The 12,811-nt window shown below is 32.8% G+C and overlaps 1 protein-coding gene across 1 annotated transcript in view; it reads left to right on the top strand.

Moving 5' to 3' along the window:
- Positions 1-1,403: 1,403 nt before the first annotated feature.
- Positions 1,404-12,811, top strand: part of LOC118195602 (uncharacterized) — a 47,922-nt gene continuing 36,514 nt past the window's right edge. Inside the window, exon 1 of the mRNA XM_085816069.1 lies at positions 1,404-1,598. Coding sequence (XP_085672195.1) covers positions 1,554-1,598 — 45 coding nt within the window. The 5' untranslated portion in view covers positions 1,404-1,553. The remainder of the gene's footprint in view (positions 1,599-12,811) is intronic.

The raw sequence follows: 12,811 nt of genomic DNA, 5'->3' as shown, positions 1-12,811 counted from the left end.
AAAAAAAAAAAAAAAAAAAAAAAAAAAAAAAGTTTTCCACGTGTTATGTTTTACTGGAAAAGATCCCCTATTTTTTATTTTCATTTGTTGAACTGATCATTTACTAATAGAGTCTAATTACATTTGTTGCAAAACTACCAGTTTAATATCAGAATACCTAATGTATGCTTGCTGCAGTATTTAAAGAACATCATTAACTATATAAAACTAAAGTCTGTTTTCTCTTGCAGTAATTATTTACTTTTTTATTCTCAATTTAATATCTCTTTTTCAACGATTAAAGACTCGCAATGAAAGAAACAAGTTCAATTAAATAACAAAAATTTAATAAAAATGTAACAGTAATTATATAAATAATCCCGAAACAATCTTAGCAGTATTGTTTTATATTGTTACACACAAGGGTGAGCTATAGGAAGCTCCGGGGACGAAGCAGGTTGCATTACAAGAATTACTCATAATGGAAATTGATATCAAATCAATATTTTCTGTGTTGCTGCCTATGGCAAATCCTACGAAAAGTAGAACAGCTAACGATTGCAGCGCCCTCTATAAATAATGCGACAAAAGTGGACCATTTTTGGGAAAAGTTGTAATACCACTTTCCCCTCCTTGTTTATACTCCGTGCACATAAGTTATGTGAAATATTTAACTAATTTCCAATTTAAAGTTCTGTGAAATATTTAACTAATTTCCAGTCTATTACTTTTTAAATACCCTCTTATTTACTAGCAACCCAGACGTTCTGTAAAGTTATATAAATTCGTCTGACTGTGATCAGGCATGATATAAATGTTGCTCACCTTTGGAGCTCTAAATATACTTGGATTCTTGATTCTCAAGCTTTTATTCTTTTGCCTAACAGATGTATAACCACTGTTGCATCCGGGGACGAAGCAGGTTGCATTACAAGAATTACTCATAATGGAAATTGATATCAAATCAATATTTTCTGTATTGCTGCCTATGGCAAATCCTATGAAAAGTAGAACAGCTAACGATTGCAGCGCCCTCTATAAATAATGCGACAAAAGTGGACCATTTTTAGGAAAAGTTGTAATACCAGTTTCCCCTCCTTGTTTATACTCCGTGGGCCAAACATACAATTTTATTTTGCCTCATCTGAGTCGTTTTGTCTAATGTTGGACAACTGTTGCATAATTCGATTTACAGTAGATAATAATTCTCTCCAAGCATTTAATAATGAAAAAAAAAACCTTCTGATTTCTTGAAAAGTTATTGGTTTAAAGTTAATGTTTTACTATATTGAAAATGTAGAAATTTTAACTGTCAAAAACAGGACCTTTCGAAACAGTTATCATCATGCAGTCATAACCGCAATAATCGAGAATAATTGACTGCTGTCTTCGCCCATCGGTGCAGAAAGACTTAGCGGGTGCAAAACAAGACCATCTGTGTACTTTGTCTGTCTGTCTTAAATAACGGGATAAGTGTTGCATTATTTTTTATTTAGTTCGTAAATTGGTACTTAAAAAATTGATTAGAAAGCTGTGGTTAAAAAATCACTGTCTGTTCCATTTGCTTAGTCAACATGGATTCAAAAATGGATGATTCTGATTCTGAATATGAGACTGAGGTATGTATACTTAAAAATATTATTGTTGTGTTGAAATAAATTATTATTGACATATAATTTCATTTATTTGTGAAACTAAATTTAACAGGGTGTGTTTGAAACTTGTAATGAAAGCCGTACTTTGAAATTTCTCATTTTTAATTTCTACATTTTTAAAAGGTGCTTTCTTATAGTAATTCACTGACAGTAAAAGGATTTTGAAAATATTATAATTTTTCAGTATTTCTTATTTTTTCAACTGTAGATTCCAACAGTTTCCTGTTATATTTTAGATCCTTTGAAAAATCCTTACCTTTAGATACAAAATTAGTGAAATAAATAAAAACAATCATTATGTGAAAAATATAAAAGCAGTTTATATTTTTCAATTTCTTTTTCGTATTTTTAAGAGAAATATATGTAGAGAATTAATTTGAATTATTTTTTTTAAGAAATACATAGTAAATATAATTTCGACGTGAGAAGAAAATGATGAAAAGCTGACAAAAGTTATTTTTTCATTTTTCAAACATTCCATTTACAATAGTTTCTTTTAAAACGTATAACATATTAGTGTTTGAATCTTTTCTTTTTTCTGAAAAGTATGGAATCATTACTTTCTGTCATTACATTATTTGGTTGATCTTTACATTACGGTAACTGGTAGTTTGGCGACATTTTGGAGGCGATAAAGGTTACTACCTGGGACTTTGGTAATAATGTGAGCAGTACTGAGTTCCGATTACGCATTATTTTGTGTGGGGGAAATGAGAGATCATGGGATATGTCATGTGATATTAATGGACGAATTACGGTTCTTTAATCGAAAAAGGGGGGAAATCGGGAAAAAATCTGGAAATTTTGTATTTGGCTTTATTCTGTGTTGTGTGAAATAGTGTTTGTGAATTTTTGGATCCCATGGCCGTAAGTAAAGTGAATTCGAAATGGGTATTTAGTGGTATTGAAAAGGATAGTAAGAAATGTTTTTTAAGGTTGTGTGAGAGAGAAATAAACATGTTTTATTATGTTATTTATTTTACCTGGTATCTTGCTTTGAAAGATAAGTATGATTTTAAAGATTCTGAAAGAGAATGAAGAAAAGTGTATCCGCCACGTAATGAAGATTCTGAAGGAGATTAGGTAAGTTAGTATTTTTAATTATTTTTATGCATTGTTGGAAATGTAAGGTGAAAAGGAATTTGGTATTATTGGGAAAATTGTTATTAGCAATGATTTAGTTTAAAGTAATTAGGATTGTAAGGTAATTTTTATTAATTGAATGTATGTGCTCATGTATATTTTAAGTGGTGTTTTTGAATTTAATTATATTTTAATGAAATGATAGTTATTTTGTGAATTTTATACTTGTAGGAATTTGGTGTATGTTTAAGTTGAAATAAATGTGCATGGAAATAATTTAAATATTTGATAATAAATATTTGTAATGCTTCATGTATGAATTCGTTGGTGACGTGTATAATGTAATAGATGATTTAGAGGTAAAAGTTTTTGGATATTTTATTTATTTTATATGTGGAAATGTTCATATTTGTAAAGGGTAAATACTTTTTCGTGATCATGTAATTTCATATATGTTCTTTTTACCGGGTTTAAAGATTGAGAAAATTGTCATGTATTTTCGTGAAATTTTTTTAATTTATGAGAAAAAAGCAGTGTACATGGATATAGTGAAGAGTGTGCGCAATGCCATTTTTGTGCAATTCTGGGATGTTTTTTTAAGTAAAAATAAGTCGACGTGTACATGGTTCAGTGATATTTTAATGAAATGATAGTTATTTTGTGAATTTTATGCTTGTAGGAATTTGGTTTACGTTTAAGTTGAAATAAACGTGCATGTAAATAATTTAAATATTTGATACTAAATATTTGTAATGCTTCATGTATGAATTCGTTGGTGACGTGTATAATGTAATAGATGATTTAGAGGTAAAAGTTTTTGGATATTTTATTTATTTTATATGTGGAAATGTTCATATTTGTAAAGGGTAAATACTTTTTCACAATCAGGTAATTTCATAGATGTTCTTTTTACCGGGTTTAAAGATTGAGAAAATTGTCATGTATTTTCGTGAAATTTTTCGAATTGATGAGAAAAAAGCAGTGTACATGGATATAGTGAAGAGTGTGCGCAATGCCATTTTTGTGCAATTCTGGGATGATTTTTTTTAAGTAAAAATAAGTCGGCGTGTACATGGTTTATGTGTATGTGTTATTTTGAAAAACGCGTAAGGAGTATGGTATTGTGCACTTTTTCCCAATTTTGCAGTGAATATTTGTCATGATTAAGCAGTTTTGTTTGATAAAATTTCTAGCATAAGTGTAATTCGGCTAGTAGATTGTTGGAAGAAGTGTTCAGTAGATAAAAAGAAAAGAAACATGTCTTTACTTCGTGAAGACAAAATGGTGGCGGGGGAAAAAAAATAGAGGGTTGCTGTAGGAGAGTTGGTTGCCAAATTTTCGCCAAAAAATCGCCAAGTTACCATAATGTAAAGATCAACCCATTATTTGTGTATATGCATTTTTTCTGTTAATATATGAATTGATTAGATGAGAAACAGGGCAATGTAAAATTGAAAATTAGGCAATGAAGTAAACGTAGATTAGCAGAGATTTTGAATAAAACTTTTACTGGTTTTGAGGGCTATTAGACATAAGTTTCTGTTCTTCAGGAGAAAAAGAAAATTTCCGTATATTGTATACAGGCAGTTAGTTATATGTGCTTTACTATAGCTAAATATTTGGTGCTTGAAAATAATAATAATAATAAAAAAATCGGCGAATCCTTGAAGGAGTGGAAAGTTTTTCAGTATCTCTAAAAGTGTCCTTCTCTTTCTTCATTTGGATCAGTCTCCATTACAAAATCAGACAGTTCCCATGCCTTTTCTAAGAATTCATGTAACTTCTTTTACTTAAAGCTCTTTATCTTCTTCACTACTGGTGCTTTCACCATTGACGAGTGTTACTAGGATTTTCCAACTCTTTATTTGTCATTCATGACTATTTGTTTAATTTCTCTATCTTCCATATCTGAAAACCCTTCAGAGCTTATTACTTTTGCAGTTTGTATGATTTCCTTGTCTTCATCTTATAAAAATCTTGTAAAATTGTTGACAGTTTCTAGACAGTGCTGATGCTAGCAAGCATTCATTGTTGATGAATTTTATTTCTATGATGTGTCGTATGTTAAATTGCTTCTGAACTGCCATTAGCATGTCATGCTTTTCTTCATCTACTGTTTTATTTGCAGAGATATAAATGTGCTTCTGTGAAGTGTTTTATGTTGAATTACTTCCAAAGTGCCATTTATGTGTCATGATTATCTTCAATTAGTACTTTATTTGCAGAGATTTAAATGTGTTTGACGTAATATGCCTTAAATTTGTTTATGACTCTTTGATCCATGGGTGGATTTAGGACATAAGTGATGTTCGAAAGGATTATAATTTCTGCATTTGGATGCAGTGCTGGGAAGGCTTCAATACAGTGTCTGGGAGCAATATTGAGAATTAGGATAACTTCAAAACTCAATTTTTTCCATTCTAAGTAATTTTTGACTTCTTCAATAACTGAATTTTCCTACCAGTTATTAAGGAGAACTATCACAACGATACCAACTATCTTCGGCATATTGCATATGATTGAAATTGTCACATTGGGCAAATAAAATGGAAACAAGGTAACAAGTCTGCACAAAATCATGTTCCGCAAGGGTTTAGTGTAGTATAGATTTGCTGAGTTGCATGTTTTTTTTTTTTTTTATCATTAAGATGATTGTGCCTGTGATTTTAAGAAAGCAAAATTTATTGGGCAAATAAAATGGAGACAAGGTAACACGTATACACAAAATCCTGTTCTGCAAGGTTTTAGTGTAGTATAGATTTGCTGAGTTTGCTTTTTTTTTTTTTATCATTAAGATGATGCTCCTGTGATTTTCCAAAAGCAAAACTTATGGATATCTTTTTCCTTTAATGCTCAACGTAATCAAATTTAAAAGTTAATTCTCATCCTCTCTTGTTTAGTTGAAGTTTCATTGCAAAATATACAGTCAACTCCTGATTTATTGGGCTCGATTTTCACGACTCAAAATCATGTTTGATGTGAAGGCAGTTAAAAAAAAATACACCATGATAATAATAATCTATATTATATCCCTCTAAGTGGCCAAACCATATAAATTAAAAATAAATAATATTAGTTAATATCATTATATCTTTAAATACACTGACATGCATCTAGAAATGTGTCAAAAATAATAGTAGTATATATATTGGAAGGAAAGGCATAAAGGTACAAATTGGTCAAGTCATTTCATAGTTATAATCAAGAAAATACCACTTACTCTTGACCTTTTAGGGGTTCAGGGCCAAACTCTTGGATGTTCAGACTTAACAGAAAAACAGTTAACAATTTATGTGTGTTTTCATGCTGTTTAATCTAGAGGCTAAATTCATTTGGTTATGTAAATCAAATATATATATTGTTGCATGCGTACGGTTCGTTAAAAATTGAATGCACAAGTCTGATGAAAAATGAACAAAATTATTATTATCACAACAAAAATGCTTGAATTTCCTCAGATATTCGTGCAATATTACAATATCTCTCAGTAGTTATCTTTCAGCTACTCAAATGTTCAACAGAACTTAATGCAAAACAGATAGAGAAAGCTAATCCACGAATTTGCTGCAGTCAACAAGAGCAGTTTTCTAAACAAACTCTTAAAACAACAACAAACTAACAACTACTGAATTGAGAGGTTTCCCTCCTTTTTATAAGATTTTAAATCGCACGCGAGACTGGAATTTTCTCGAAATCAAAAAGGGATATTTATTTATTAAATGTTAAATGCTACACGTGCTCTTGTATTTTTAATTTTCCAGCTATGCTTTCCTTTAATATTTGTCACGTGCTACACTGCATGGGGAATAAAATGATTTAATTTATAAATCAACTAACATTAGCTATTTAAATACCAAATCTGTTACACTGCCCCCTTCCCAAGGACTGCACGTCCCGGGCAGTACAATCCCTGGACAGGAAGCCAAACTTACAACTAAGGCATAAGTGCAATAATAAACATTACAATATCAGACAAAATGAACAATAAATGCAATAATTAAACAAATTAAACGCAATCAAATACAAATCAAATACTAAATACATATTAAAAACAAAAAGGACCATGGTCTTATACTATTTACAATTATTTACACTACGTACTATGGCCATAGTAATGAGCTAACCTGTCTTAATGAACGACTTTATGTTTAGAATTCGAAGACTTACGGATACGAACCACAACGTCATTCAGCCTGTTTAGGACTGTGTACGGACCATCCCAAGGTGACTGCAATTTCAGAGTCCTTTCTGTCGAGTCGGATTCCACAACCACACCTTGTCTCATTCATGGAATTGATGTTCAGTAGCTCTTGTGTCATATCTGATCTTCATCTTCTCCGTCGCCAAATTGATTCGCTCTCAAGCAAAGTTGTGCATCACTTCAAACCGGGCTTGGAGATCTTGAATATATTCCTCAGGCGATGAAGGAGCATCCAGAGGGCGACCAAACAAGAGATCACAAGGCAGACGAAGGTCTTGACCGAAGAGCATCTATGATGGGGAATAGTCGGTAGTCTCGTGGACAGCACTGCGGTAAGCCAGTAAAAACGGTGATAATTTCTTGTCCCAGCTCTGCTTGTTTTTAGAAACCACTAATGAGAGGTTATTAAGGATGGTTCGATTGAACCTCTCTACCATGCTGTCCGACTGGGGATGTAATGGAGACGTTTAGGTTTTGCCAATGCCAAGTAGTTTGCATAGTTCTTTGATTACTGCTGAGGTAAAATTTCTTCTCTGATCTGAATGTAACTGAAGAGGCACTCTGAATTTGGAAATCCAGTGCTGTATCATCAACTCAGCTACTGTGACAGCCTCTTGATCAGGAATAGGATACAATTCAGGCCACTTGGTGAAGTAATCAATGACAACGAGTATGTATTTGTGGTTGATCTTTACATTATGGTAACTTGGCGTTTTTTTGGCGACCAACTCTCCTACAGCAACCCTCTATTTTTTTTTCCCACCGCCATTTTGTCTTCACGAAGTAAAGACATGTTTCTTTTCTTTTTATCTACTGAACACTTCTTCCAACAATCTACTAGCCGAAATTACACTTATGCTAGAAATTTTATCTAACAAAACTGCTTAATCATGACAAATATTCACTGCAAAATTGGGAAAAAGTGCACAATACCATACTCCTTACGCGTTTTTCAAAATAACACATACACATAAACCATGTACACGCCGACTTATTTTTACTTAAAAAAACATCCCAGAATTGCACAAAAATGGCATTGCGCACACTCTTCACTATATCCATGTACACTGCTTTTTTCTCATAAATTAGAAAAATTTCACGAAAATACATGACAATTTTCTCAATCTTTAAACCCAGTAAAAAGAACATATATGAAATTACCTGATCGCGAAAAAGTATTTACCCTTTCCAAATATGAACATTTCCACATATAAAATAAATAAAATATCCAAAAACTTTTACCTCTAAATCATGTATTACATTATACACGTCACCAACGAATTCATACCGCAACCATTACAAATACTTAGTGTCAGATATTTAAATTATTTCCATGCACGTTTACTTCAACTAAAACGTATACCAAATTCCTACACACATAAAATTCACAAAATAACTATCATTTAATTAAAATATAATTAAATTCAAAAACACTACTTAAAATATAAATGAGCACATACATTAAATTAATACATACATAAATACCCATTTCGAATTCACTTTAGTTACGGCCATGGGATCCAAAAATTCACGAACACTGAACACAACACACACACAACTTCACACAACACAGAATAAAGCCAAATACAAAATTTCCAGATTTTTTCCCGATTTCCCCCCTTTTCCGATTAAAGAACCGTAATTCGTCCATTAATATCACATGACATACCCCATGATCTCTCATTTCCCTCACACAAAATAATGTGTAATCGGAACTGAGTACTGCTCACATTATTACCAAAGTCCCAGGTAGTAACCTTTATCGCCTCCAAAATGTCGCCAAACTACCAGTTACCATATTGTAAAGATCAACCGTATTTGTTGCCATCAGCAGTTCGTGGCAGAGGTCCCAAGATGTCAAAGGCGATATGTTCAAAAGGTGCACCTATGTTGTAACGTTGCAGCTTGCCTCGATTGCGTTTCCTCGGCCCTTTTCGACTTGCACAGGCATCGCAAGATCGGCACCACTTTTGCATGTCATCCTATGCATTATTCCAGTAAAAACAGTTACGAATTCTCTACAAGGTCTTCATGATTCCAAAGTGACCTCCTGTAGGGCTGTTATGTGGTTCTTTAAGGACATCAGGAATCCGAGATCTTGGAAGTATCAGTTGCCATCGGAACATCTTCCTATAATATGTAGATAGTTTCAGAGAGGGATGATCAAGCATAGGTAGAAATTTAAAACCATCTGGATTGTTCTCTGCTGTTGCTAATTTAAAGAATTTCTTTAAATCATCAACTTCTTTGGTGACCGCAGAAACCCTATCATTAATTTGTTGTTCCACGGCAAAAACTCTCTCTATTTCTTCTTTTGCTGAAGAAACTTTTTCTTCAGTGTGTCCAACTTTATTTTCAACTGCGTCAATTCTGCCTTCCATAACCTCAAATTTGTTTTCTATTATGCTAGTAATTTCTCTTTTCATTTCCTCTTGACCTGCTTCTATCTTTTCTTGAACAGTCTTCATTTCTACTTTAACAGCTTTCATCTCTTTTGTAACAGATTCTTCCATCTTTTACTGACCAAATTTCATCTCTGCTTTCATTTCTTCTTTAAATGAAGCAAAGACTGATATCAACTATCTTAATTGTTCTTCCATCACTCTTGTTATCAGCATTCAAACCCCACTCCTGACACCAAAAAGTGTTGCGTGCGTACAGTTCGTTAAAAATTGAATGCACAAGTCCGACGAAAAATGAACAAAATTTATTATTATCACAACAAAAATGCTTGAATTTCCTCAGATATTCGTGCAGTAATAAAATATCTCACAGTAGTTATCTTTTAGCTACTCAAACGTTCAACAGAACTTAATTCAAAACAGCTAGAGAAAGCTAATCCGTGAATTCGCTACAGTCAACAAGAGCAGTTTTCTAAACAAACTCTTAAAACAACTACTGAATTGAGAGGTTTTCCTCCTTTTTATAAGATTTTAAATCGTGCGTGAGAATTTTCTCGAAATCAAAAAGAGATATTTATTTATTAACTGTTAAATGCACGATCTCTTATGTTTTTAATTTTTCAGCTTAGCTTTCCTTTAATATTCGTAGCGCTACATTGCATGGGGAATAAAACAATTTAATTTATAAGTAAACTAACATTAGCTATTTAAATACCAAATCCGTAACAATATGTATAAAGAAAATACACTACAGTCAAAAGTCGTTAATTCGGACACCCATAATCCGGAATGATCTTTAATCCGGACCTCAAAGCTAAAAACTTTCTGCGCATGCGCCGTGTTGACACATGGCGCATAGGCGTTTACGCGTGCGCGTAAGACTTTTTACGACTGCGCATATGCATGTGCGCAAGCGCAGAATACGTTTTCGCGTGCGCGTTTTATGTATAACGGACGGTATAAGCTAAAATTATCTAATTATCTATTTCAGTTAATGTTGATGATTGCGTTGTTCCTTAATCTTCGAATTGGAGCCGGCTTATTATTTTTTGCAGACTGTAAGAGCAATTTTATAAAAGTAAACTTGAACTTTTGATTATGTCAAATAGAATTTCCGATTCTGGAGCTCTCAAAGGATCGTACAAAACGAAAGTATGTTTCGATGTCCATCAAACAAAAAGTGGAATTGCTGCAAAAAATGGATAAAGACATGAAGAATGTGACAGAGAGGTTAGTAAAAACGAGAAAATTTCGATTGACAAGTTAGTCGGTATTTTCGGCACAACAATTAACGGGACTTGAACAGCGGAACTTTGTAACTGAACAAGAAATTATGTTTGTTTATAGAATTAAAGAGAAAGTATTATCACATAAAAGGAAGCAACTTAAACAACTTACATTGAAAGAAATGTTTAATAAAGTAAACAAATAAATATTAAGCTTTTTTTTTGTGTAAATTTTGATACCCTTTAGATTATAACTGTTCCTTTATTTCATAAATTACGGTTTCATATTTTTAATTTTAGAATTTCTGCATGCCATCTTACGAGATTTAAACTGATGATCTATAATCCGGAAAAATCGATAATCCGGTATCGCCGAAGTCCCAACGAGTCCGGATTAACGACTTTTGACTGTATAAGTAGTGAAAGAATCAACTTGTATTATTTGAGTTATTTCTAACTCTCCTGATCTCAACTTCTGGTAGATCAGATCTACAAATTTTATCATGGCAAGGGTTCTGCCTGTAGTTTGTTTAGGCATCATTCGAGATGCCTAAGCAGGCAGTATGAGTATGTGCATCTTCCATCCCACTTTTGAAGGAAAATACCATGGAGGACAAATCGCTGTCCTGATATAAGGGTTAAAGATCCAGGCTGTGTATATCATTGGGCTTCAGTTTGAATTATGGAGAATACATGGTTTTTTTGATAGTTTGAAAGGTCGTTTCAGCTTGGGGACACTTAAATACTGGTAAGCGGAAAGTTCTGTTGTATGGTTTGTGCCAGGGAAAGAGGAGCAGAAAGATTATCTTTCACTTTTTCATCAATAAATACATATTACTGAAATTTATTTTCATAAAAAGAAATTAAATCTAAAATGCGTAAACTTGCAATTTTGTGTGAAGTTCAATTAAAGGCTTTTTTTTTCGTAATGACGTCTCGTCCTTTAGATAAATAGCCCTCATTTGTTTTGCCATAAGCAATCATAAATACATATTTACTGAAATTTAAGTCTTCAGTTAAGGAAGTTGTGGTGAATGATGAGTGCTTTATTAGTGCAGATAATTTTTAAATGCATAGACCTTAATTTATTATTCTGGATTAAATGAGATAAACCTGTATATTTTTGCATAGTCGGCATTTTCATAAAAAGAAATTAAATCTAAAATGCGTAAACTTGCAATTTTGTGTGAAGTTCAATTAAAGGCTTTTTTTTTCATAATGTCTCGTCCTTTAGATAAATAGCCCTCATTTGTTTTGCCATAAGCAATCATAATTTTAAGCTTTGGTATGTGTACTGTATTGCCATTAAAAGTCAGACACCCACTGTAACTTTTATTGTCTGTCTGACATCAATATCTATCAGAATACAAATGAAGAAGGCATGAGCAAACAGTTAGATGTGTATATCAACTACTGCTCTCAGAATGAATGTATGATGTGAGCTGCATGAAACTTAATGTAGTATGATCATCAGTGACCATTGTTTGGTCATTCCATCCCTGAGATTTCTGGCAGGTCCTAGATGCCTTGTGCAACAGTAAGTGATGTATTTCTAAAACAAACATGAGATAAAGTTATACTGTCTGGGCAGCATAGGGGCATTTTCTAATCTGGGCAAGTCAAAAGCTTTCTTGAGTGGTTTGCTAAGGGGGGAAGAGGGATGGGAGATCCTAAAATATGTATTGAGGAGTTTCTCTATCAAAACTGGCATGGAGCTTTACAGTTGGTGTGGTGAATCTATACCCGAATGAATAATGGTGAAATTCTGGTGTCCCATCCACTCCTGTATATACCTAGAGGGCAACAGATCTAAAGGTCTTCCACCTTTATTCTACTTAACAAGCTCATAAGAACAGTATTTTAAATGCTTCCATGTCACAAATGCACAGCATGCTTATGAACATTCGACATTTGAACCTAGGCCCTAGCGATATGGCAGCCAACTCCCCACCATGTCAATAGAATGCCAGGAATTCTATTTTAAGTGGCAATAAGTGACATGGTGTCTGTAAAAGAACTTGAACATCATTGAAATTAAACATTTTTAAAAGAATTGTTTAGAACATTTTGGTTTTGGACAGATTTCTGCCAGATATCATCTGCTATCACTGATACTACTACTCCACACACTTTTTTTCCTTTTTTGTGTTTTCATAAGCAGCTTTGTTTTATGCTAATGGTTTGCAACAATAATTTTTCTTGCTACCAGGTTAATCGGGAGTTAACAGTATATTTATTACGATAGGAAAAGTCCTTATTAAAATT

The sequence above is a fragment of the Stegodyphus dumicola genome, chromosome 4 (assembly GCF_044657685.1).
Source record: "Stegodyphus dumicola isolate Sdum_Otavi_A_Nest chromosome 4, ASM4465768v1".
NCBI classification, from domain to species: domain Eukaryota; kingdom Metazoa; phylum Arthropoda; class Arachnida; order Araneae; family Eresidae; genus Stegodyphus; species Stegodyphus dumicola.
Note: the sequence above shows the minus strand (reverse complement) of the source record. Positions and strands in the feature narration are given on the sequence as shown.